The sequence below is a fragment of the Melitaea cinxia genome, chromosome 27, assembly GCF_905220565.1.
Source record: "Melitaea cinxia chromosome 27, ilMelCinx1.1, whole genome shotgun sequence".
In the NCBI taxonomy this organism is placed as follows: Eukaryota; Metazoa; Arthropoda; class Insecta; order Lepidoptera; family Nymphalidae; genus Melitaea; species Melitaea cinxia.
In genome coordinates this window covers 5,943,355-5,965,426 of record NC_059420.1, presented here as the reverse complement: position 1 = coordinate 5,965,426, position 22,072 = coordinate 5,943,355, and the positions used below count along the sequence as shown (strand labels likewise).

The 22,072-nt window shown below is 37.1% G+C and overlaps 2 protein-coding genes and 1 pseudogene across 2 annotated transcripts; 2 read left to right on the top strand and 1 right to left on the bottom strand.

Moving 5' to 3' along the window:
• Positions 1–461: 461 nt before the first annotated feature.
• Positions 462–6,877, bottom strand: LOC123666920. The gene is made up of 7 exons (XM_045600938.1): positions 6,842–6,877; positions 5,387–6,410; positions 4,436–5,203; positions 4,150–4,341; positions 3,599–4,027; positions 2,613–3,274; positions 462–737 (listed from the first exon to the last, which is right to left on the bottom strand). The coding sequence occupies exons 1-7, from the start codon at positions 6,875–6,877 to the stop codon at positions 462–464; spliced, it is 3,387 nt and encodes a 1,128-aa protein (XP_045456894.1).
• LOC123666919 lies at positions 6,876–11,093 on the top strand (annotated as a pseudogene).
• Positions 11,094–17,469: 6,376 nt separating this feature from the next.
• Positions 17,470–20,561, top strand: LOC123667097 (NADH dehydrogenase [ubiquinone] 1 beta subcomplex subunit 9-like). Its single transcript, XM_045601083.1, has 4 exons — positions 17,470–17,630; positions 18,265–18,363; positions 19,050–19,195; positions 20,272–20,561. Exons 2-4 carry the CDS (start codon positions 18,266–18,268, stop codon positions 20,448–20,450), a joined length of 423 nt encoding a protein of 140 aa, XP_045457039.1. The 5' UTR covers positions 17,470–17,630; position 18,265; the 3' UTR covers positions 20,451–20,561.
• The last annotated feature ends 1,511 nt before the right edge of the window (positions 20,562–22,072 follow it).

Here is a 22,072-nt window from a genome sequence, read left to right as displayed (position 1 = left end):
GATATTGAGCTCTTGTAAAATTGACTCGTTCGTCCTCATGGCAGTCCAAGGGATTCGGGGTAGTCTTCACCAACACCACATTTCGAATGCATTGATCTTACTGCAATCGCGACTTCTGAGGCACCAAGTTTATGAGCCATACAAAAATACATAGAACACAAGAGCTCGGACCAGACGGACTTTGGTTTTGCGATGGATACCATGATTCCTCCATATCTTGTTTACTTTGGTCATTGCAATTTAGCAATTCCAGCACGTCGGCGAATTTCTTCAGTGCAGCTACCCTCATTATTTATAAGATAGACAAACTCATTGGCTTTTTCATAAGTATTAAGTCGATTCGAGTGAAGTAGAATTTGAGCTCTAACTACAACCATAATCTTGGTCTTTTTATGGTTAATTTTAAGACCAAGCTTGGCACTTTCAACTTCAATTTTCTTCAGCAGAACTGCCATCTCCTCTTAATCCAAAGCTAGTAACGTCGTATCGGCAGCATATCTTAGGTTCTTTATCTTCTGACCGCCTATTGTGACGCCCCCATCCCAGCTATACAACGCTATCCTCATTATGTACTCTCCATACAGATTGAATAGCTTCGGAGACAGAATACAACCTTGACGTACGCCACGTTCAGTATGGAAGGATTTCGACAAATGGTTTTCCAATTTCACGAAACTGCTTTCATCGAGGTACAGATTCTGTATCAAGAATGTGAGAATAGGAGGAACACCCATTTCCTATCAAAACGCAAAGCATTGTGCACAAATTTTCTACACATTATACAACGCAGCAAGCGTTCTTAGCTCTGCGCTTACTGACACAGTCTGTGTGCTCCTGTAGAGAGCCTCCACAAAAGATTTGATAGCTACAGCTACTCATTTCAAAGCGTGAGCAAAGTCTAATTATAGATTTCGAAAATATTTTCGATATCCTTTAGTACGGGGGTCAGCTGTGGATCATTCGTCGATGTCTAAGACAAACACTTGCTGAGTTTCTCCAAATAGAATAAAACATTATCTGCATCACTTTAGTTTTTTAATCTTTTGGCTCGTAAACTTGCATAAGGTCTAATAGCTGGCCTTCACCGGTAAAGGGGTGATAGCGACCTTTCGAAGAAAAGGAGCAAATTATGAGTGGAGTTTGTGTTGTAGTGTAATTTTGAAAGTGACAAAAAGACTCTCAACACATATTTTATATTTTTTTAGATTTTTTTAAATCCCATGCCATTCACGAGTATAACATAAGAAAATAACTATAGCATATAAGATGGTAAATAAGCTTCTCGTTCCTTTAAGGGCGCAGTATCAATCACAGCTAATCAAGTATTACAGCTGTCTTGCACTGGAGTCTTGTATCTTTGAGCAAGGATTCAAAGTGTCAATGAAGGTTATCGGTAAATAATTCGCCTTCTTGGAAAGGGTCACTTTCATTATTTGTCGAAACACTTATTTGTTCAGATACTTTCTTATATAGCAAAATTACGATCGATCGAACCGCTTTTTGAAATCGTCGATCGCTTCAGGTCAGCCATATTTTTTTAATACTTGTTGTTGTGTTTGAACCTCACTATCTTAATCATTGTGTTTGCTCTAAGGGAGATAAAACATCATCTGCATCACTTATTATGTGTGGAATCTTGGTGAGTTTTTTTTTCAGAGCAAATGAAAAGTGCAAAAAAAGGGAACTAATATAGTGTAAGTTTAAATTAAAAGTTCCTTCAAACTTATTTCGTGTGTTGGCAGTATTATCTCGAACACGTTGTTATTTATAACAGATTTGCGTTTTATTATATTTATACTAGCTGCCCGGACAGACTTCGTTCTGTCAATAGTAAATTTTTTTTTTGTATTAACACCTTCCGTGGGCCTTAAGGAACATACAAAAAAATAAATTAGCCGAGCCATTCTCGAGTTATGCGCTTAACAACATTCATTTTTATTTATATAGATAGCTTCCGCCCGCAGCTTCGCCCGTGTGGATTTCGGACTTCAAAAATGGAGGAGGTTCTCAATTCGTAGGGATGTTTTTTAATATATGGTGCGTATGCAGGTGGTCCCATTGTCCAGTTAGGATCTGATGATGGGATCCTGGTGAAATCGCAGGAACTTCTTAAATATTATAGGCAAACCTATGACGATTTTGGTATTTTTATGTGTAACTTGTTTGTCTGTTTTTAAAAATACGATGATTAGGTATATCATATCATCGTCGAAACTCCCCAATAATGACTATGTTTCCCTATTACTTCGAGGCCAGTGTATCGACTTGGATAATTCTTATTATGTTTGAAAGAGTAAACATTGCAGCTGGTCCTATAGTAACCAGGTCAGGATGTGGTGATGGGAGCCTAGAGTAATTGAAATAACTCCTCGCATATTATAGACACATCCAGTGTTTTAGGTATAGATAAAGAAGTATATGTGATGACAAAGATATCTACACATTGTTGATGATGAAGCTGTAAGGTAGGCACCAGATATTTAAAAGTGAATACTTTTTACTTGAAACGTTGTGTATAAGGAATATTTCTATTGAAATATTTCCTTATACACAACATTCATTACTTCTGACGGATTGTTAGTAAACACAAACAGATTATTTTTACATGTCACCCTTGAAAGGGCAACATATAACTGGCCGTGAGAAAAACATTGATCAGTTAAATCTATTCCTGCAACTTTTAAAGTTTGGCCTTGTGCCTTATTAATAGTAATACCAAAGGCTAATTTGATTGGAAATTGCAGTCTTTTGAATTGGAAGGGTAATTCGGAGGGAATCATCGCTATTCTGGGAATTAAAACAGTATCACCAGTACCACAGCCAGTTAAAATAGTGCATTCGATTAGAAAGTTTTTTAATTTAACTATTTTGAGTCTCGTGCCATTACACAATTTTGGGGGATTTAAATTTCTAAGTAATATCACTGGTGAACCCACTTTTAATATTAACTTGTGTGGAGGAATTCCGGGAGGAACTAAAGAATTCAAAAATTCAGTTGGATAATGTACTGCCTCTGCGGTATCCAAAACTGTATCAACTGAATAGTATATCTGTGATGGTGCTTCAAACTTGGAAATAATTAAATGATTAATTTTATCAACCTGTTCATTAGTAGGTGCCAATATAGCCCTTTCCTTAAACCAACATAAAGTCTTTGTAGTTATATTAGTAATATCGGGATATACGGTCTCAACCAATTCTTCCACATTTTGAACCAAAGCACATAGGTTACTAAGATTGATTTTAACATTTCCGGATTGAAATGCACCATTACCTATTTGAAGTAAGTTATTTGAAAATTGTTTATTGTCTTCACTGGAGGACAAAATTCTCATATTTGTATTAAGTTCACATTTTGTAATATGTGGCCAAAGATAAGATCTTTTGAGTGATGCATTGACTTCGTCAGCTCTAGTCCCCCTTGCTATGACTGGCAAAATTTGACGAAAGTCTCCAGAAAACAAAACGGTGCAGCCACCCATTGGGCAATTTCTGTTGCGTAAATCGCGCATTGTCCTGTCTAATGCCTCAACTGATGCTTTATGGGACATGGAAGCTTCGTCCCAAATAATCAAGCTACAATCCTGCATTAATTTACCTGTTTTACTCTGTTTTGAGATGTTACAAACGCTAGAGACGTCGTCACTGCAAATTTTTAAAGGTAGTTTGAAAGTGGAATGTGCAGTTCGCCCGCCTTTCAAAAGTGTGGCTGCAATACCGAACGATGCCACGGCAAGAGCAATTTTTCTGTCAGACCTTACTTTTGCTAATAATAAATTAATTATAAATGTTTTACCCGTGCCCCCGGGTGCATCTAGAAAGAACATTTTCCCTTCATTACTATTAACTGATGACAATATTTGGTCGTAAACAATTTTTTGTTCTGGATTTAAGCGATGTTCATCTTGAATTGTCTGTAAGAGTTGGGTGTAATCATAGTCAGTCTCTCGTAAATCCTCGATGTTGTTCATTGCATAAAGATTTGAATTTAACGGCAAGTTAAAACCAAAATCTTTTATACTTTTACCTGATAGAGATTCGACCTCTTTATTTAATTCATTTAAGCTTCATCAAAAATATTTTGGTCGTACTCTAAATCATCTGATGACAGTTCTTGTCGTCTGCGTTGCAGTATATCTTCGGACATACTTTCCTGATAGTTTTGCCAAAGAAGATGCGGGTCCGTGATTTGGCAGAACGATATCATAATGGCAAAAAGGCACCTAAGTGATTTTGGTGAACAGCATATGGCTGCTTCAGAGAGCGTACTCTCCCAGTGACTGTCATCTTCGAGGAGGCCCATAGCTTTGCAAGCCCCTTGGAATGTGTCGTAAGTTACACCTTCAAAAGTGCGGAGACTTCTTAACGAAGTAGGGCCTTTTATAACGTGGAGTAACAACCGCAAATGAAAACATTCTGCATTATTAGGGTGTACCACGTACACCCTTCCAAGAGCATCTGTTTTTCTCACGCCAGGGTACCCGAGAACTACCGCCCCCTGCTTTCGTCGTTGGAATTTTTTCGTATTTTGATTCCAGGTATAATAGGCAGGCCTTGTCGTAGGTCAGAGTTTTTGCGAAGTCGTCCTCTGCACATAGTTTGAAAAACGCTGTTAAAGTAGTATCTCTTGGATTATTCACAATGTCATTTACATTATTTTCAGTGAAATACACCCGCTGTCCGTTTTCTAAATGAACAGCGAGGTGTGTGACAGTTGGTGCTCTTTCATGAATATTGAAGGACATAATCCGCCATAGTGCTTCAGAACTACAAATGTAGCGGCCAGATTGAAATTGTTCTACTTCATTTGTAGAATGTAAACTAAACGTAGCCTGGTCACTTCCTTTATTGATGTATTTAGTGACATATTTTATTGATTTCACGAAACTGCAAAGTTCTACATTAACATGCGCCTCGAAAATTTTTAATAATAGTTTATTGTAAGGCACTACCCATCTGTTATAAATTTCGTAATTACGAATAGCAGCCTTGCGTCCTCCTTCCTCTGGTGATAATCTTCTATACTTTGGATAGCCATCATCACCAGTTGAAGTTTGACTCTGATATGGTTTTGGGAATTTTTTTGAACATTTTCCCTCATGCATGCATGGCGAGTTAGGGTTTAAAGCTCCACAGGGTCCGTGAATCATGTTCCTTACCACGATGTCATACAATGTTGGGTCTTCGTCTTGGTCTGGTAATTCTGCCGTTATAACTGTGTCAATTTGGTCGGGCCTGATTTTATTTGTCAGCCACAAAAGCAAATGTATATGTGGCAGCCCACGTTTTTGCCACTCCACCGTATACATGTGACAGCGTGTCGGACCAAATACGTTTACCTTATTTATTAAGTGTAATAGTTTTTGTACTTTTAAATGAAACACACGATTTAAAATGTCATATCGGTCTTGAGGTGTTGCGGTGGAATGCAGATTATCTTTTATTTCTTTCCAATTAGGATTACAGGTCATAGTAATGAAGAGGTCAGGTTTCCCGTAATTCCTGACATAGGTCATGGCATCTTGAGTTTTTTCGTGTAAGTATCTTGGTCCGCCAGTAAAAGATGACGGTAATATTACCAGCTGCCCAATATTGTTTGTCGTGTGTTCATTAGAATGTAAAGCATCCTGTAAGTGTATATAATTTTCTGCGCGTAATTGTGTTTGGTTATTTCGTATAAAAGCTAAACGTTCTGATTCTAGTTTAGCATACTGATCTACAACATATTGATTCAGTAACATTCCGTACCTTAGTAAAACATTATAATGATTATGGCGTTCCATTAAACGATAGCAATAATAATTCATACATGAAACTTTCTTCTGTACTCTGTCTCCTGTAGAAGGATTAACTTGGGGAATATCAATTGTGTATCCGTCTTCACCTCGACAAAACATCAATGGATATTGAAGACTGTCATATGAACGATGTAGTTCGGAAATTTTGTGGAGATTTTCGTCGCGGCTTCGAAGAACGATATCCCTTTTGTCAAATTGTTGTCCAGCAATGACAACTGCTACTTCACTGGTAGAAGGAGCATTATACCGTCCACGGTGTTCACCGTCAGGTACCCTGCTGGCATGAATTACTACATTGTAATCTGGGACATCGAGAGAGATACTTTCCATTGCAGTTTTAAAAGATTGTACGTATCTATTATGCAAATGCAACATGTTTTGCAATGACCTGACTATAGAGTTATCAAGTGGTGTTCTTGAATTACTATTACTAATATTACATCGAGTCGTTGCTTGAACTTCAGGATCGGAAATAAAATATATCTGCAAAAACTTATGGTCGTCAGGAACTTGTGGAAGAAGACTACCTGCAAGGTGGTAAACCTGGCCCTGGACTTTAAATGTTGGCATGAAGCCGTTTTCAACTACTCGTTGACTTTTGAATGAAGTCATCTGGAACGCATTATTATACCGCCGAATATGACGCATAAATTCTGTATGCTTTGGATGACTTTCATCAAGTAGAGAATTTAAAGGTTCAGGTGGAGCACCTATTTCATCAAATTTTACCTTACCATTTGAACAACATAAACCTTTTGACTCATCTTTCCATCTCAGTGCCGAACAGTATTGACAAACAATGGAAGGAGAACCTATACAAACGATACGATAATTTTGATAATCAATTGTTGTACTGTAATTCATTGCCGAGTACTCTTTATTGGACCATCTATTATTATATTGTGTTCCATTAGTTGGCATATTATTCCTAAAATTTATGTGCCGAATACGATCGTTTTGTAGTCGGAGTTGTCTTCTCTCAGATGTTTCAGTTTCCATTAAAGCATTGTGTCTATCACGATCTAAAGATAAACGTAGGTTACGTTCAGCAGAGGATTCGCGTAGCCTCTGAGAAACATGTCTTTCGCGATCCAACGACAAACGTAAATCACGTTCCGCCGAGGATTCGCGCAGTCTTTGCGAAACATACCTTTCACGGTCCAACGACAAACGTACGTTACGTTCAGCAGAGGATTCGCGCAGTCTTTGTGAAACATGTCTTTCACGGTCCAACAACAAACGTACGTTACGTTCAGCAGAGGATTCACGCAGTCTTTGTGAAACATGTCTTTCACGATCTAACGACAAACGTACATCACGTTCCGCCGAGGATTCGCGCAGTCTTTGCGAAACATACCTTTCACGATCCAACGACAAACGTACGTTACGTTCAGCAGAGGATTCGCGCAGTCTTTGTAAAACATGTCTTTCACGGTCCAACGACAAACGTACGTTACGTTCAGCAGAGGATTCACGCAGTTTTTGTGAAACATGTCTTTCACGATCCAACGACAAACGTAAATCACGTTCTGCCGAGGATTCACGCAGTCTTTGCGAAACATACCTTTCACGGTCCAACGACAAACGTACGTTACGTTCAGCAGAGGATTCGCGCAGTCTTTGTGAAACATGTCTTTCACGATCCAACGACAAACGTGCGTTACGTTCTGCAGAAGACTCTCGCAGTCTTTGCGAAATATGTCTTTCACGGTCCAATGATAAACGCAGTTCTCTCTCTTCATTATTTTCACTATTCCGATTCAAACGAAGTATTTTAGCAGCAGACGTACTGCGTCCTATATTTGGCCTTCTTCTCGGAATGATTATCTACCTAAGTTTAATAAGAAATTGAATAAAGAGGTACTTAATAGAAACAGTTTAATGAATCTAAATAATATTTATTTACAACAACTTCCCTACAACACCCAAGTAACAAAAAAGTAATATACATGAACTTAAATAGACTCACGAAAATTATTTACAAAAATCTATTTATAACAACTAAGTACGGAAAAGTAAAGTACTTGGTTATTTAAAAAGTAACGAAAGAACCAAACGAAAAGAAGAAAGTAAACTGAAAGGTTTCTTACACCACCTACTAAGTATGAAAATAATTAATTAAGGAATATACATGAACTTAAATAGACTCACGAAAATTATTTACAAAAATCTATTTATAGCAACCAAGTACGGAAAAGTAAGGTACTTGGTTATTTAAAAAGTAACGAAATAACCAAACGAAAAGAAGAAAGTAAACTGAAAGGTTTCTTACACCACCTACTAAGTATGAAAATAATTAATTAAAACTAACAATAGCATAATAATAGGAACCAATAGCAAGATTTAATGCCGAACAGCAATACCCGTAGTAAGCCGATGACAGTCGATATACGCAATGCGTTCAGTTGCTACCAAAGTCTGTTTACTATGGCAGATCGCGCGCTACATCGCCCGGTTTATATAGCTTGAGCAGGCGGTCGAGCGATGCGGGGCAGAGGGGATGGACTCGCCGTAGGCATCTCAATGCTCGCCAAGCATTAAAAATGTTTCGCTACTAATTACTTCTAACAATGATATCTCAAAAACTATTCATCTGATTGATTTAGTGTAAAGAGCAATTTTAATCTGCATTAAATGACTAAGCTAACTAACATATTCATTTGGATAAGGATTAATACCGAACTAAAGAAAATAGCTTTGAAAATAACGTAATGTTTTTAATTAAAAATGTTAACATAAAAGTGGTTATTGTAAGTCAACCGTAAGAGATAGAGATATGCTATCGCGGACTTTTTTGTAGCATTTTTATAGATTTTGAATTCTCTAGTACATTACTTAACTGTATCTTTGCTAGTTTACGCGGCGTTCGCGTGGAAAGTTCCCATTTGGCGAGATTTTTTGCGACCTCTTCAACATTTGTCGCCGTATTTCAGCTAATTTACATAAAAGCATAATAAATTATATACCTAAACCTTTCTCAAGAATTACTCTTTCTATTGTTGAAAACCGTATAAAAATCCGTTCAGTAGTTTTCGAGTTTATCGCGTTCAGACAGACAGGAGGACAGACAGGAGGACAGAAAGACGCGGCCGGGGGACTTATTTTTATAATAAGTATAGATAATAACCATTCTATTACAATTAAACACAAAAAAGTACTAGTCTCATTGATGCAAGATGTAATATTTTAATTACAAAGAGTAGCCATCGCGAGAGCGATCTTCTATGTAACCATCCAGACAACTGTGATTGCACGACTGGCTCGGGCTGTGCGGTTAAGAGTAAAGCCCCTATGCGATACATACATACTCACAGCAGTGGCAACAACATTGATACATTTTTGGACACCATGGGAAAGATGATTGATTGCACACTACTCGCGAATGTTCCTCTACTAGTCTAACCGACGATACTTTGGTCAGTAATGGATGAACACTTTCGACAAGACTACCATACATATATACACAAACATTGTGATGCGGAAGGTTCCATATACCTTACAACAATACGTATACAGTTTTGAGGCACTATCAAGGCCTCGGGATCATTAACGGAAAAATTGTACGGCGACGTGCACAAATTTTTGAACATTTACGAAAAATTTCGGCGAAACTGGAATTAAGAATTAATTAAATTAAGAAATTACATTAAAATGAGTTGGACAGCCTTTATGTTGCATAAGGCTTCCTTGTTTTACCTGACTTCCTGAATTATTATCTTCGACGTGTGTTAAAACATCATCTGCATCACTCCTTTAACTTTATGTTCTTTAAGCCTGTGGATATATCACTAAAATAAAATAAAAACCCCAGCTCCTAAATCACTGCTTTCTAAATGGAATAAAACAATATCTGCATCACTCATCACTACAGCCTATACAGTCCACTGCTGGACATGGGCCTCCACAAGTTTACGCCAAAAATAACGTGAACTCATGTGTTTTGCCCATAGTCACCACGCTGGGCAGGCGGGTTGGTGACCGCAGTACTGGCTTTGTCGCACCGAAGACGCTGCTGCCCTCTTCGGCCTGTGTATTTCAAAGCCAGCAGTTGGATGGTTATCCCGCCATCGGTCGGCTTCTTAAGTTCCAAGGTGGTTGTGGAACCTTGTTATCCCTTAGTCGCCTCTTACGACACCCACGGGAAGAGAGGGGGTGGCTAAATTCTTTAGTGCCGTAGCCACACAGCATCTGCATCACTACTTGGAGAAAACTTTTGCTAGAAACAAAAATGTCGCAAACCAATTTACGTAACATTTTCTTCATTATACACAACTCAAACGAGCACTCCTACCGTGGAATTTCAGTGCCTCCGTAGAAGGTGCACCCCTTGCACTCGTAGCCCCAGTGTTGGCGCTAGTAGTGTTAGTCTGACACTAGACGCTTGTCAACGCACACATTGATTAAGTTACGATCCGTCTCCTACACGGACAAATCCTATGCCCATATCGCCTTTACGATTGAGCTGACCGTATTTGTGTTATTCTTTATCGTAGGTATCACTGTCAGATTTTTTCTTATTAGTTTCTTATACGTTATATGGTACTTCAACGTTTTATGAATGTAGATATTTAATGACTAAGGGTCGTTCAAGTACGCTGCTACACACACATTGATTGTTGTATACCTTCTTATGTTTATTTATATGAGTCCTCAAGGAAGCCTGTTCTAAGAAGCATGCTCCGCATATATCGCAAGTGAACAGACCACAATGGTCGATCATATGTTTTTTTTTTTAGCGAATCAAAATAAGGAAACACACTATTACACTCAGTACAAGTCAAGTTATTTAATGTGAGAAGGAGTTTCGAAAATTCATTGGTGATCGGGTGTATATTATCATGAAAATGGAATAAAACATCTGCATCACTTAGATTTTATTAATATGAGTTGAATATAAGTCACAACAAGGTATTCAATAATTATTTCGCATTTATGCGCGTGCGTCGACGTTCCCTTTGGCGGTGCCAAGGCCGATATTAAGATCAATCCCATGGAATACTCCGAACACGAATTAGAAAAGATTACGAGACGTTTCACTCTTGAGCTCGCTAAGAAGGGCTTCATCGGGCCGGATGTCAACGTGCCAGCCCCTGACATGGGTACAGGCGAACGTAAAATGTCCTGGATCGCAGACACTTACGCTAAGAACATCGACTACCAAGGCATTAATGCACACGCTTGCGTAAGGCCAAACACATCAATCAGTGTGGTATCCACGGTAGAGTATCAGCTACTGGTAGAGGAGTGTTCCACGGTCTTGAAAACTCCATCAACCAAACAAACTACACGATTTGATAATTTTACCTTCATACTTATATTTTTGTACAGTCATTTTTAAGCTGAATGCTATCAATTATAATATGCTATCAATTATATGGTACTGCAAATCGACAAAATCCTAGATCCACGACTAAATTGACATCGATTTATGTAATTCTATGGTAGATGTGATAACGGTATGATATTGATGAATGGATGGATATTTCATATAAAAATATCGATACTAGAACTAGTTGAGCGTATGGGAATAGTTTATTTGAAAAAGATACTCGTACTTTAGTGGTGTGCATCTTTTTATTTGAGTTTGCCAGCTTGCTTCTAATAGGAGGGTGGATAATTATGTAATTATTTTATATATATATATTTAGTTCATTGATTACTAAATAGCATTGTCATAAACCTGCGTGGTTTTTAATGCTATTTATATTAAATATGTACAATATTTATTATTTATTGTTTATTTGATAAATAAAATAAAAAAAAATAGTCTTAGTATCCCAATAATTTAAGCTCCTTTTCATATTTTACACATTCAGATGTGAATTTTTTTAAAATCAAATCTGAAACCCAACCCCAAGCCTTGTCGTCAATTCCTGAAAATTGCCCTTATAATTTTAGCTTTGAAGATGTAAATATTTGGCACTTATTGAACAATAATAAATGGGTGTTTGTCAAAACAAACCCCTCAAAACTATCTATAGAGTGCGATCACAGTGCCTTTGAGTTTGTAATATCCGGTACAGGTATTCTTAATATTACTTCCCAATGGACAGCCTTCTTTAAGAAGGCAATCACCTCTTGTGGATATTTAAAATTTGCAATTTTAGCTGGAACAAGGTCAGCTTCATCGAAATCAGGCCACTTTTTTAAAAACATTATTCTCCCGTTGAACCCCTTGCTCCTATTATTCTTTCTAATTTGAGACCCCTTCTCAAAACCCGATTTGGCTTTGTCATCTTTTTTTCCTTCGTAGGCTCATTCTGTTCGATGACTTTGCTTGTATCATCGCTGTCAAGCTTGCGTTTTTTACCACGGGCTTTTGTTTTTTTTTTTGCTTTAACCCCTTTTTGCTTTCGGCTATCTTCTTTATTATTCCTTAATTAATTCGTCACAGTGCAGGTTCCCCAGTGACTCCCACGTGCTCTCTTCTTCCTTATTAAAGTGTGATCATTTAATTACACCTAAGAAAGACTACCTATTCGCACACGTGCAGTTAGATGTCTTTATCGTCGGAAGGCTTGATGCTTTAATCTCATTTTTAAATTCTTATGAGGGGAATATAACACCATGTGCATCACTGTCCTTAATATTATTGTATATTGCTTCGACATCAAAACCAACGCAGGTATTTTCATGAAAAGTTTTCTTTGTTATATAAAACTTCAACCATGTAGCAAATGACCATTCTTAGCTTCGATGTTCAGTTCCTACCCAAACGGTATACGTACGACGGATAACGGTAACGAGGGTATTATTTAGAAAGTCTCCACGAAAGTTTTTAACCGAATTCTTTTCATTCATCCATCCATCAGCCTATAATAGTCTACTGCAGGACATGAAACCTCCCATATATCAATATGAGTAAATAAAATAAAATATTACTTACTGTTCCATGGTTATTTCAGTTGAAATCAGAAAGAGTTGAAGAAAGTTCAGGGAAAACAAGCGGTAATTCGCGGCAATCGCTGACTGAACTGACCACAGTTTAAAACAACAAATTTCAAAATTTTTTGTACCATAGACGTGCTAAATTGTACGTAAGAGTGAGAGATAGTTCATTCTAATACGATATTTGCTACGCTATTATTCTTTCTAATTTGAGACCCCTTCTCAAAACCCGATTTGGCTTTGTCATCTTTTTTTCCTTCGTAGGCTCATTCTGTTCGATGACTTTGCTTGTATCTTCGCTGTCAAGCTTGCGTTTTTTACCACGTGCTTTTGTTTTTTTTTTGCTTTAGCCCCTTTTTGTTTCGGCTATCTTCTTTATTATTCCTTAATTAATTCGTCACAGTGCAGGTTCCCCAGTGGCTCTCACGTGCTCTCTTCTTGTTTATTAAAGTGTGATCATTTAATTACACCTAAGAAAGACTACCTATTCGCACACGTGCAGTTGGATGTCTTTATCGTCGGATGGCTTGATAGTTCAACCTCACTTTTAAATTCTTATGAGGGGAATATAACACCATGTGCATCACTGTCCTTAATATTATTGTATATTGCTTCGACATCAAAACCAACGCAGGTATTTTCACGAAAAGTTTTCTTTGTTATATAAAACTTCAACCATGTAGCAAACGACCATTCTTAGCTTCGAGCTTCAGTACCTACGCAAACGGTATACGAACGACGGATAACGGTAACGAGGGTATCGTTTAGAAAGTCTCCACGACAGTTTTTAACCGAATTCTTTTCATCCATCCATCCATCAGTCTATAATAGTCTATTGCAGGACATGTAACCTCCCCTAATCACACTTCACCACTTCATCCGATAGTGCGCTTTCTGAATAAATCATAATCAAGCGGATTAAGATTGGGACTAGATGACGGCCAGTCTTTAGCTCTGATGAATTCCGGAACGTTGATTTCTAATCAAGATTTGGTGGCTCGACCTGTTTGACCCGGTGCTGAGTGTTTCTGAAAAGACCATTCTTAGTTTTTGAACACTTTGTTGTTAAGGGGCTTAACAACCCTCTCAAGACTAGTATCTTGATACCCTTGTGCCGGTTTTTGATACCTTTTTCACAAAAATATGGCTCAGTCACACCTTCATACCTAACACCCCACCAAACCATCACTGAAGTCGGATAATGCGCACGTTGTTGCTTCTGTTGAGTAATTGGAAAGCTTCCTTAGCGCTTTGAGCATAAATACGGTCATTTTGTTTGTTAAAATGTTGCACAGTTGTAAAAAAAATTCTCATCCATAACCTCCTGGGGTTCAAAGTGATAATAGTAGGACAAAATCAGTTTGCAGTGAAGGCCCAAGTATGAAAACAGAGACTTGGAGTAATGGCCCACTGTGATAATACTAGAACAAAATATTTACCGACACCTGGTATGTTTAAATTACGCGCCATGTCATGTTTTCGCTGTCGGTTAGTTTGTGGATATATTAGGCATTATGGCAGCACTCCATAAAGGGACCGGGAAGGGGTATCTTCGGTCTTCTGTCACCAAACGTCGTGGCAATGACGCGTGTAACGAGAAGAGGTTACTTTAACTTGTAAATATCTTTACAATCTTTATCTAATACTTACTGTATTTTTTATTGTTTTAGAGATAAAGAGTTCAATTATGCGTAACAATTGTTAGTTTACCGTAATGAAGACATTTTCGACATGTGTTTTTGACGATAATTTTTTTGTACTAGTACTAGTACGCCGGGCGGGTATAATATAAATTGCTTTTTTTAATGGTATTGCATCTCGTTCATAATAATAAGGTTTGGCATTCGTGTGATATAGAAAAAAAGAACGGGATAATTATTTTTGTACCTAGTAGTTTAATTTGTAATAGTGTTAGGTCATCAGGCACATACATTTTCTTTTTTACAGCGCTAAAAGATTGTCAAGTATTATAGTTACAAATATTGTTAATAAAATTGAACGTTTTTTATACGCAATATCAAAGATTACTCCTAAAAATGTAATCAGATCTCGATGAAATTTAAATGTGACCACATGCTAATCGGATGATCGGCTTTCGATTAAATTAAAAATCATCAAAATCGGTTCACCCTGTAAAAAGTTATGCGTCTTTTCGAGAATTTCCCTCGATTTCTCTGAGATCCCATCATCAGATCATGGTTTCCTTATCATGGTACCAAACTAGGGATATCTCCTTTTCAACGAAACGAGAATTATCAAAATCGGTTCATAAACGACGGAGTTATCCCCGAACATAAAATATATATATACGGTCGAATTGAGTAACCTCCTCCTTTTTGTGAAGTCAGTTAAAAAATAGACTAATTATGTTAAATAGCAGTATTGTTATTGTGCAATCTTTTTATTTTTTGTTTAGATTCCTATTCGCTCTGGGGTTTTTGATATTTTTTTTGCAAAAGAAGGCTAATAATGAAACATAAATGGTCTAAATAACATTAAGTTAATTTAAATTTCGATTTTTCTTTTTTAAATGTGATTATTGAGTTATTTTTGTGAAAAATAACTAATTATTGCAACTTCTATGCAGCTAAAGGTTTATTTTGTTGATCTGTACTAGTTTTAAGTGCTTAAATACTAAGTTTTCATAAGTTTTCTAAGACTGTTTAGTTGGCTTTCAAGTTAATGTAACAACCCAATGTGATAAATAAAGAACAAAAAATTTTGGTATTTTTTCTTTTTGTCTGACAAGCTTAAATCAGTACTATAATAGCCCTAAAATATGACACCTGTAAATATTGGGATTAACCAGATACAAACAATTTTTGGTCTGGGCGTTCAGTACTTTATTAATTAGTTCTAATATTAGGACATTGGGTCATCCTTGGAAGTCCCCTCTATTAAAGTGGGCCGCAGGAGGATAAAGAAAAAATTTCTGTGACCTTCCTTTGCGTACCGCTTATGTAGTTGTTTTTATTTTACTACCCTGTTCTTTAAGAAATGACAAGTGCGTGTCTTATAGACTCACACGGTTCCAGGTGCTGGGTCTTCATCTTCCGATATAAAATATTTTCTTTTCGGACAGGATAACCTCAAATTATATATAATATATAATATTAATATTATATATAATTATATATAATATCTTTTCAATATCTATCTTTATACTAAAATTCATCAAAATTGGTTCTGCGATATAAAAATCAATTTATTACTACCAAATGTGTATTAATTATCAATTTTTAATTTTTCATTGTAATTATGATTCACTGTTTTGGCGATAGGCTTACATATAAAATATATGTTGTCGCGGACTTTTTCTGTAGGACTATTTAAGATAAATACTTTTCTCATACATTATATATATATATATCTTATAATATAAAGATTAATCCCAAATGTGTTGGTAAGCGTATAACTCAACAACGCCTAGACCAATTTTAACAATTCTTTTTTTTTAATGTTCGTTGAAGTCCAAAGATTGTTTTTACGGCGAGAAAAACCCTAAAAACAGCTCTTTTCTTTTTCCCATACAAACGTTTTCTAAGTAAAATGTAGAGTAAATTTGAACTTTATAGCTATTTAATAAAGTTCATATTAAATTACAACCACTCACTGTTGTCTAAGCAATGTAGGTGTGTTCCTAACGTCAAAAAGTCAATTTGCACTTTATTATCGCTGTACAAAGTTAAAATTCAATCATATCTATCAAAACAGTGTGCGTGTTCGCGTTGGAGGATCTAATGTCGCGTTCCGCTCTATTACCCCGGATCACGAGTGGAAAGAATGGTGTTCTTTTCCCACTCAATCGCAAAAGGTGAAAAATCGCATATTGGCGTGAAAATAAGAATGAGAGTTATGAGGTAGGTCGTGGGTCGACGAAATAAACAGCGAAGTAAATACGTGTGATTGGATATAACTCGAAAATTGCTGTCAGATCTCGATTAGATTTAAATGGGACTATATAGCAATCACCACCAAATCGGTTAACCCAGTAAAAAGTTCTGAGGTAACATGCATTCAAAAAAATACAGTCGAATTGAGAATCTCCTCCTGTTTTGAAAGTCGGTTAAAAGTAATCGTCAATATTGATACATCCAGTAAAAATGTATGATGTAACACACATAAAATGTACATTTGAATTGAGTGTTTATTTTGTAAGTTGGTTAAAGATGCGTATTAAGTTGCTTTCGTTAGTAACAGATGTCGTATCTATTTTAAATCCATCCATCCATCCATCAGCTTTTAACACTCCACTGCTGGACATAGGCCTTCCCTAATATTTGCCACCCCGTCCGGTCCTGTGCCCCTGAATTCAGCGGCTTGCCGCTATCTTCTTAATGTATCCAGTCTGTCTTAAATACGTATATATATACGTATAAAGAAATTTATGATTCAACTAGCTGTGCCTGCGACTTTGTCCACGTTTTTAATATGGTTATATTCAACGTGAACTTTTTTAGTATTTATGAACCCATTGATACAAGCACTAAATTTTACCACAAAATATTAATGAAAATCACATCTAAATTGAATAAGCCGTTTCTGAGATTACCGTGCACGATACGCACAGACAAATAGACAAAAATTCTAATAATCATTGTTTTGGATTGCTATTGGCGTTGATAAAGGTCTCAATAATATTTTTCTGATACATTTTAAATGTACAGACAGCGACCCGTTACATTTTTATTATATGTATTGAATGATAATAGATTTATTTAAAGCTGGCTTGTTATGTATGCTAATACATTTTAAAAAAATACGAAATTGACAAAACGTGTCCAATTGTAAAGTTTTAGTTGTCACTTATTTGTCGAAGAGATTTTAATAACATTTAAGAATTGCGTGCCTTTTTCATTCTAAGTTACATTGGCTATACCAACCAACCTTGACTGGCACGGCACTACTTCTAGCTACTAAAGCAATCAATCAACATTTCAGAAGGTAATTTTCAAAGGTATTGACCACAATCTGTTTCACAATTCCACCTACGACGCACGTCAAGCTGTCGTTCCCGGTTGTTATCATAAGTATTTGACTGATGACATGAACTTCATGTCTGTTGGCGGATTGGTGACCGCAGGGCTGGTTTTGTCACACCGAAGACGCTGCTGCCCGACTTCGGCATGTGTATTTCAAAGCCAGCAGCTGGATGATTATCCCAGCGTCAGTTAGCTTTCTTAGTTCCAAGGTGGTAGTGGAACTGTGTTATCACTTAGTCGCCTTTTACGACACCCACGGGAAGAGAGGGGGTGGCTACATTCAAACTGCCAGACACCAGACAACAGAGTTACTCGTAGTAAGGAATATATTCGCCAAAATGCAGTGAAGCAGCGTGATGGATTGAGCTGCAATCTTTCTCCTACGTGGAGAAAGAGGCCTATACATCAGTCGCTGATAATACAGGGCTGAATTGAGATCTTGTTCGCGGCTAATTTGAAAAAATTAGGAGAAACTTAAAATTATCTTTAATTAATATTATATTAGACTTGGTTTGGATTGTAAATAAGTTACAATCGTAGAAATATTTGAAATAGTTTATAGATGACTGCTTTTGAAAAGGACTCCCTGTTTTAAGAATGGTGTATGCTCCTGAATTACGCACGCACGCTCAGAAAGTGTGTACTCTCTACAAAAAAGCTATGAGACAGATAGAGGCGTATTATGGCGGTGCAAGGTACGTATAGCAAATAAATTAAAATATGTCACGCTCCTGTAATGTGGGGTGAGGAAAAATTATCTTAGCATAATTAATACTTATCAGGTTTTTATGATAACAATCGGATCTGACAGCTTGACATGCTCCAAATATCCACTTGGGAATACTACACGGACACCAGAAACAAATATTTGTTCCAATATAAATAACTATACCGAGCGAGTGTCGAATCGCCACCGCTGGTCAGAGGATACGATCCCCTACCTTTTTTTTATATACCTAGGTCGGCAAACAAGCATACGGCTCACCTGATGGTAAGTGATTATCGTAGCTTATAGACGCCTGCAACACCAGAAGCATCGCAAGCGCGTTGCCAACCCTATCCCCAATTCCCTCCAGGAGTTCTGCTCACCTTACTCAACAACAGGAACACATCACTGCTTGAAAGCAGTATTATTTAGCTGTGATCTTCTGTAAGGTGAGGTACTACCCCAGTCGGTCTGCTCCATATTTTGAGCAGGAAATTTCCTGCTGTGCCCTACCTCAGTTAATCTAACTGGTGTACTTGGGATTGAAATCTTTTTTATGTATACATCAAAGAGATTTAGCCTAATTCTATGGAGATGTCAATATTATCAACAAAGTACTAACTATCCAGTGTCCGGGGCGAAGTTACACTCCTAATGCCATCACTTCTGCTTCAGGCATGTGGTTCGCTACCATCAGGTTCTGTTGAGGAATAGATTCGACGTGAACGCCTGTGTGAGTGACCCAAAAGACCAGCGACTGCTCTACCGCGTCGGAGAACACGAGCTCTTCACAACGCAGCATCCAATGCCCATAGCCAAGTGTACGTAACTTTTTAGGGGAATATAATATAATAATAATGAACGCCTCACACTCAACAGCCTCCAGTAGGATTTTCTTCTGTGTCGGGGATCCGGAAACACATAACACACAAGCGCAAACGCCCAGACCACGAAAAACATCTATATGGCCGATACCATCTCTGTCGTGAGCGGTGATCGAACCGGTGACTGCCAGCACAAAGTTGCCAGCCAGTGCTATGACCGCTGCGCTAACGCGTCGTCAGCTACTACCGGGTTACTCTTAAAAAAAAGTCATATATTTATTTACAGTTCAAAATCGAAAGTATATACACCTGGACACTGATTTTATTTACACAAACTTTTTAGTTTTAGTTTTTTAAAGTTTTCTGCAATTTCATCAACGGTCACCTATATATTGATATAAGTCTATTACAATATCTGTGTAACTGGGGCCTCATCATCATCGTCATCATTTCAGCTTATCACAGTCCACTGCTGGACATAGCCAAAAATGGTGTGGACTCACGTGTATTGACCGTAGTCACCACGCTGGGCAGGCGGGTTGGTGACCGCAGGGCTGGCTTTGTCGCACCGAAGACGCTGCTGCCCGTCTTCAGACTGTGTATTTCAAAGCCAGCAGCTGGATGGTTATCCCGCCATCGGTCGGCGTTTTGAGTGTTTTTTTTTGTGTTATACACGATTATTTAGATAAATAACTGAAAGATAAAGTATCACGATACTTTTAATGGTGACGCAGAAATCAGTGACGGCGGCATCTTCCTTCGTATAGTAATTACTTTTTAATTTAACTTAGGTGTAAAGCATCCGTTCATCAGCAGAAATATGTCCCTACAAACTCAACATCAACGGTCACCTACATATTGATTTATAAGTCTATTACAATATCTTTGTAACTGAGGCCTCATCATCATCATCATCATCATCATTTCAGTTTATCACAGTCCACTACTGGACATAGACCTCCACAAGCTCACGCCAAAAATGGTGTGAACTCATGTGTGTTGCCCATAGTCATCACGCTGGGCAGGCGGGTTGGTGATCGCTGTATTATTAGTAAAGATTTATTTTGTTGTAGTTCCCAACTCTGTCGGCATAGCAGGGGGGGTGGCGTACGGCCGAGTTGTGGAGCCTCCAGACTGGGTCCTCGACTACTGGCATCCTTTAGAAAAAGCCCAATACCCGGAGTACTTCAAGCGAAGGGAGTGTCGGAAAAGGGAGTATATCGAGAAGTGGGAGAAAGGGGAGTTGATGTGACTCTTTAGTTATAGTTAGGAGTTAACTCCTTTGTCGTAGCAAATATTTTAGTCATGTTTATTGTTGCAACTATTTCAATAGATTTTTTTGTTGATTAAAAAAATTAGATAATTATGTTGATTTTTATTTCGACTAACTGCTCTTATCTAATATATAAAATTCTCGTGTCACAGTTTTCGTTGCCATACTCCTCCGAAACGGCTTGACCGATTTTGATGAAATTTTTTGTGCTTATCCGGTATCTATGAGAATCGGCCAACATCTATTTTTCATCCCCCTAAATGTTAGAGGTAGTCCACCCCTAATGTTTTTTTTTTTAGACAAAATTTTTAATATCTATTTTTTTATGATACAACATTAAAAAATACATACAACCCTAAATTTTCAACCCTCTACCATCAACCCCTATTTTTAATAGCGTTTAGCGGCAAGACAACGATTGCCGGGTCAGCTAGTTTAAAAATAAATGTAATGTTTACTACTAATTACAAAATGGCTTTTTTGCAAAATCCAATTTATTAAAATTAATAAGCTTAGAAAAATGGTGTTACTGTAATTATTTTTCCTTCTAACAAGATAGATTAAGCTAATTTTTTTACGAGAATCACAACGCACTTGGCAAAACAAAGAAATGTATATTGTCATGGGCGTATACATGGAGTGCTGCTTGAGGCAAGGTGGGGCAAACCCCCCACCCCGATTCGAACCCAATAATTGATATTTAAGATTTTAATAAGGAATTTTAAATATATTTAGCTAAAACCTTCTCAAGATATTATATTCATAGTTTACATAGTGATAGTAAATAAAAATAATAACATATACTACCCTATATATATACCTACTACTGATCGAGTTTTACGTTTATTTAAATTCTAAGTAAAATATACCTATTTAATTAATTTCCTAGATTAAGCCATAGTTAAAGTTAATAGTCAAATAATTTCATAGATTTAAGCATGCTGTGACACCTTCATAGGCTGTACAACTACCTTGTTTGTTATCGAGTGTTAGTATTTGTACGGGTCAACGCACATTGAGCAATATGATTGTTTTGCTAATTAGTAACCTCTTTAATTTAGCTGATTTATTACGAAATTGTTATTTTTCTTATGCAGATTTCTAATGAAATTGATATTTGTTTGCTACGAATGACGTCAAATGACGTCTGTACTTCTGCCTATATATACTCAAAATAATCTTAATAAATTTAGTGTTTGATCGACTCTCATTGGGTTTGGTTTCCCTCATAACCTTCCCTCACATGTCGTCTCTCACTCAACCATAGACTGTACCATACAGTATTAGATATAAGATTTGCTGTATTAGCTACTGGCTGTCCATAAATAAATCTAATATATAAAATTCTCGTGTCACAGTTTTCGTTGCCATACTCCTCCGAAACGGCTTGACCGATTTTGATGAAATTTTTTGTGCTTATCCGGTATCTATGAGAATCGGCCAACATCTATTTTTCATCCCCCTAAATGTTAAGGGTAGTCCACCCCTAAATTTTTTTATTTTATTTTTTAGACAAAATTTTTAATTTCTATTTTTTTATGATACAACATTAAAAATACATACAACCCTAAATTTTCAACCCTCTACCACCAACCCCTATT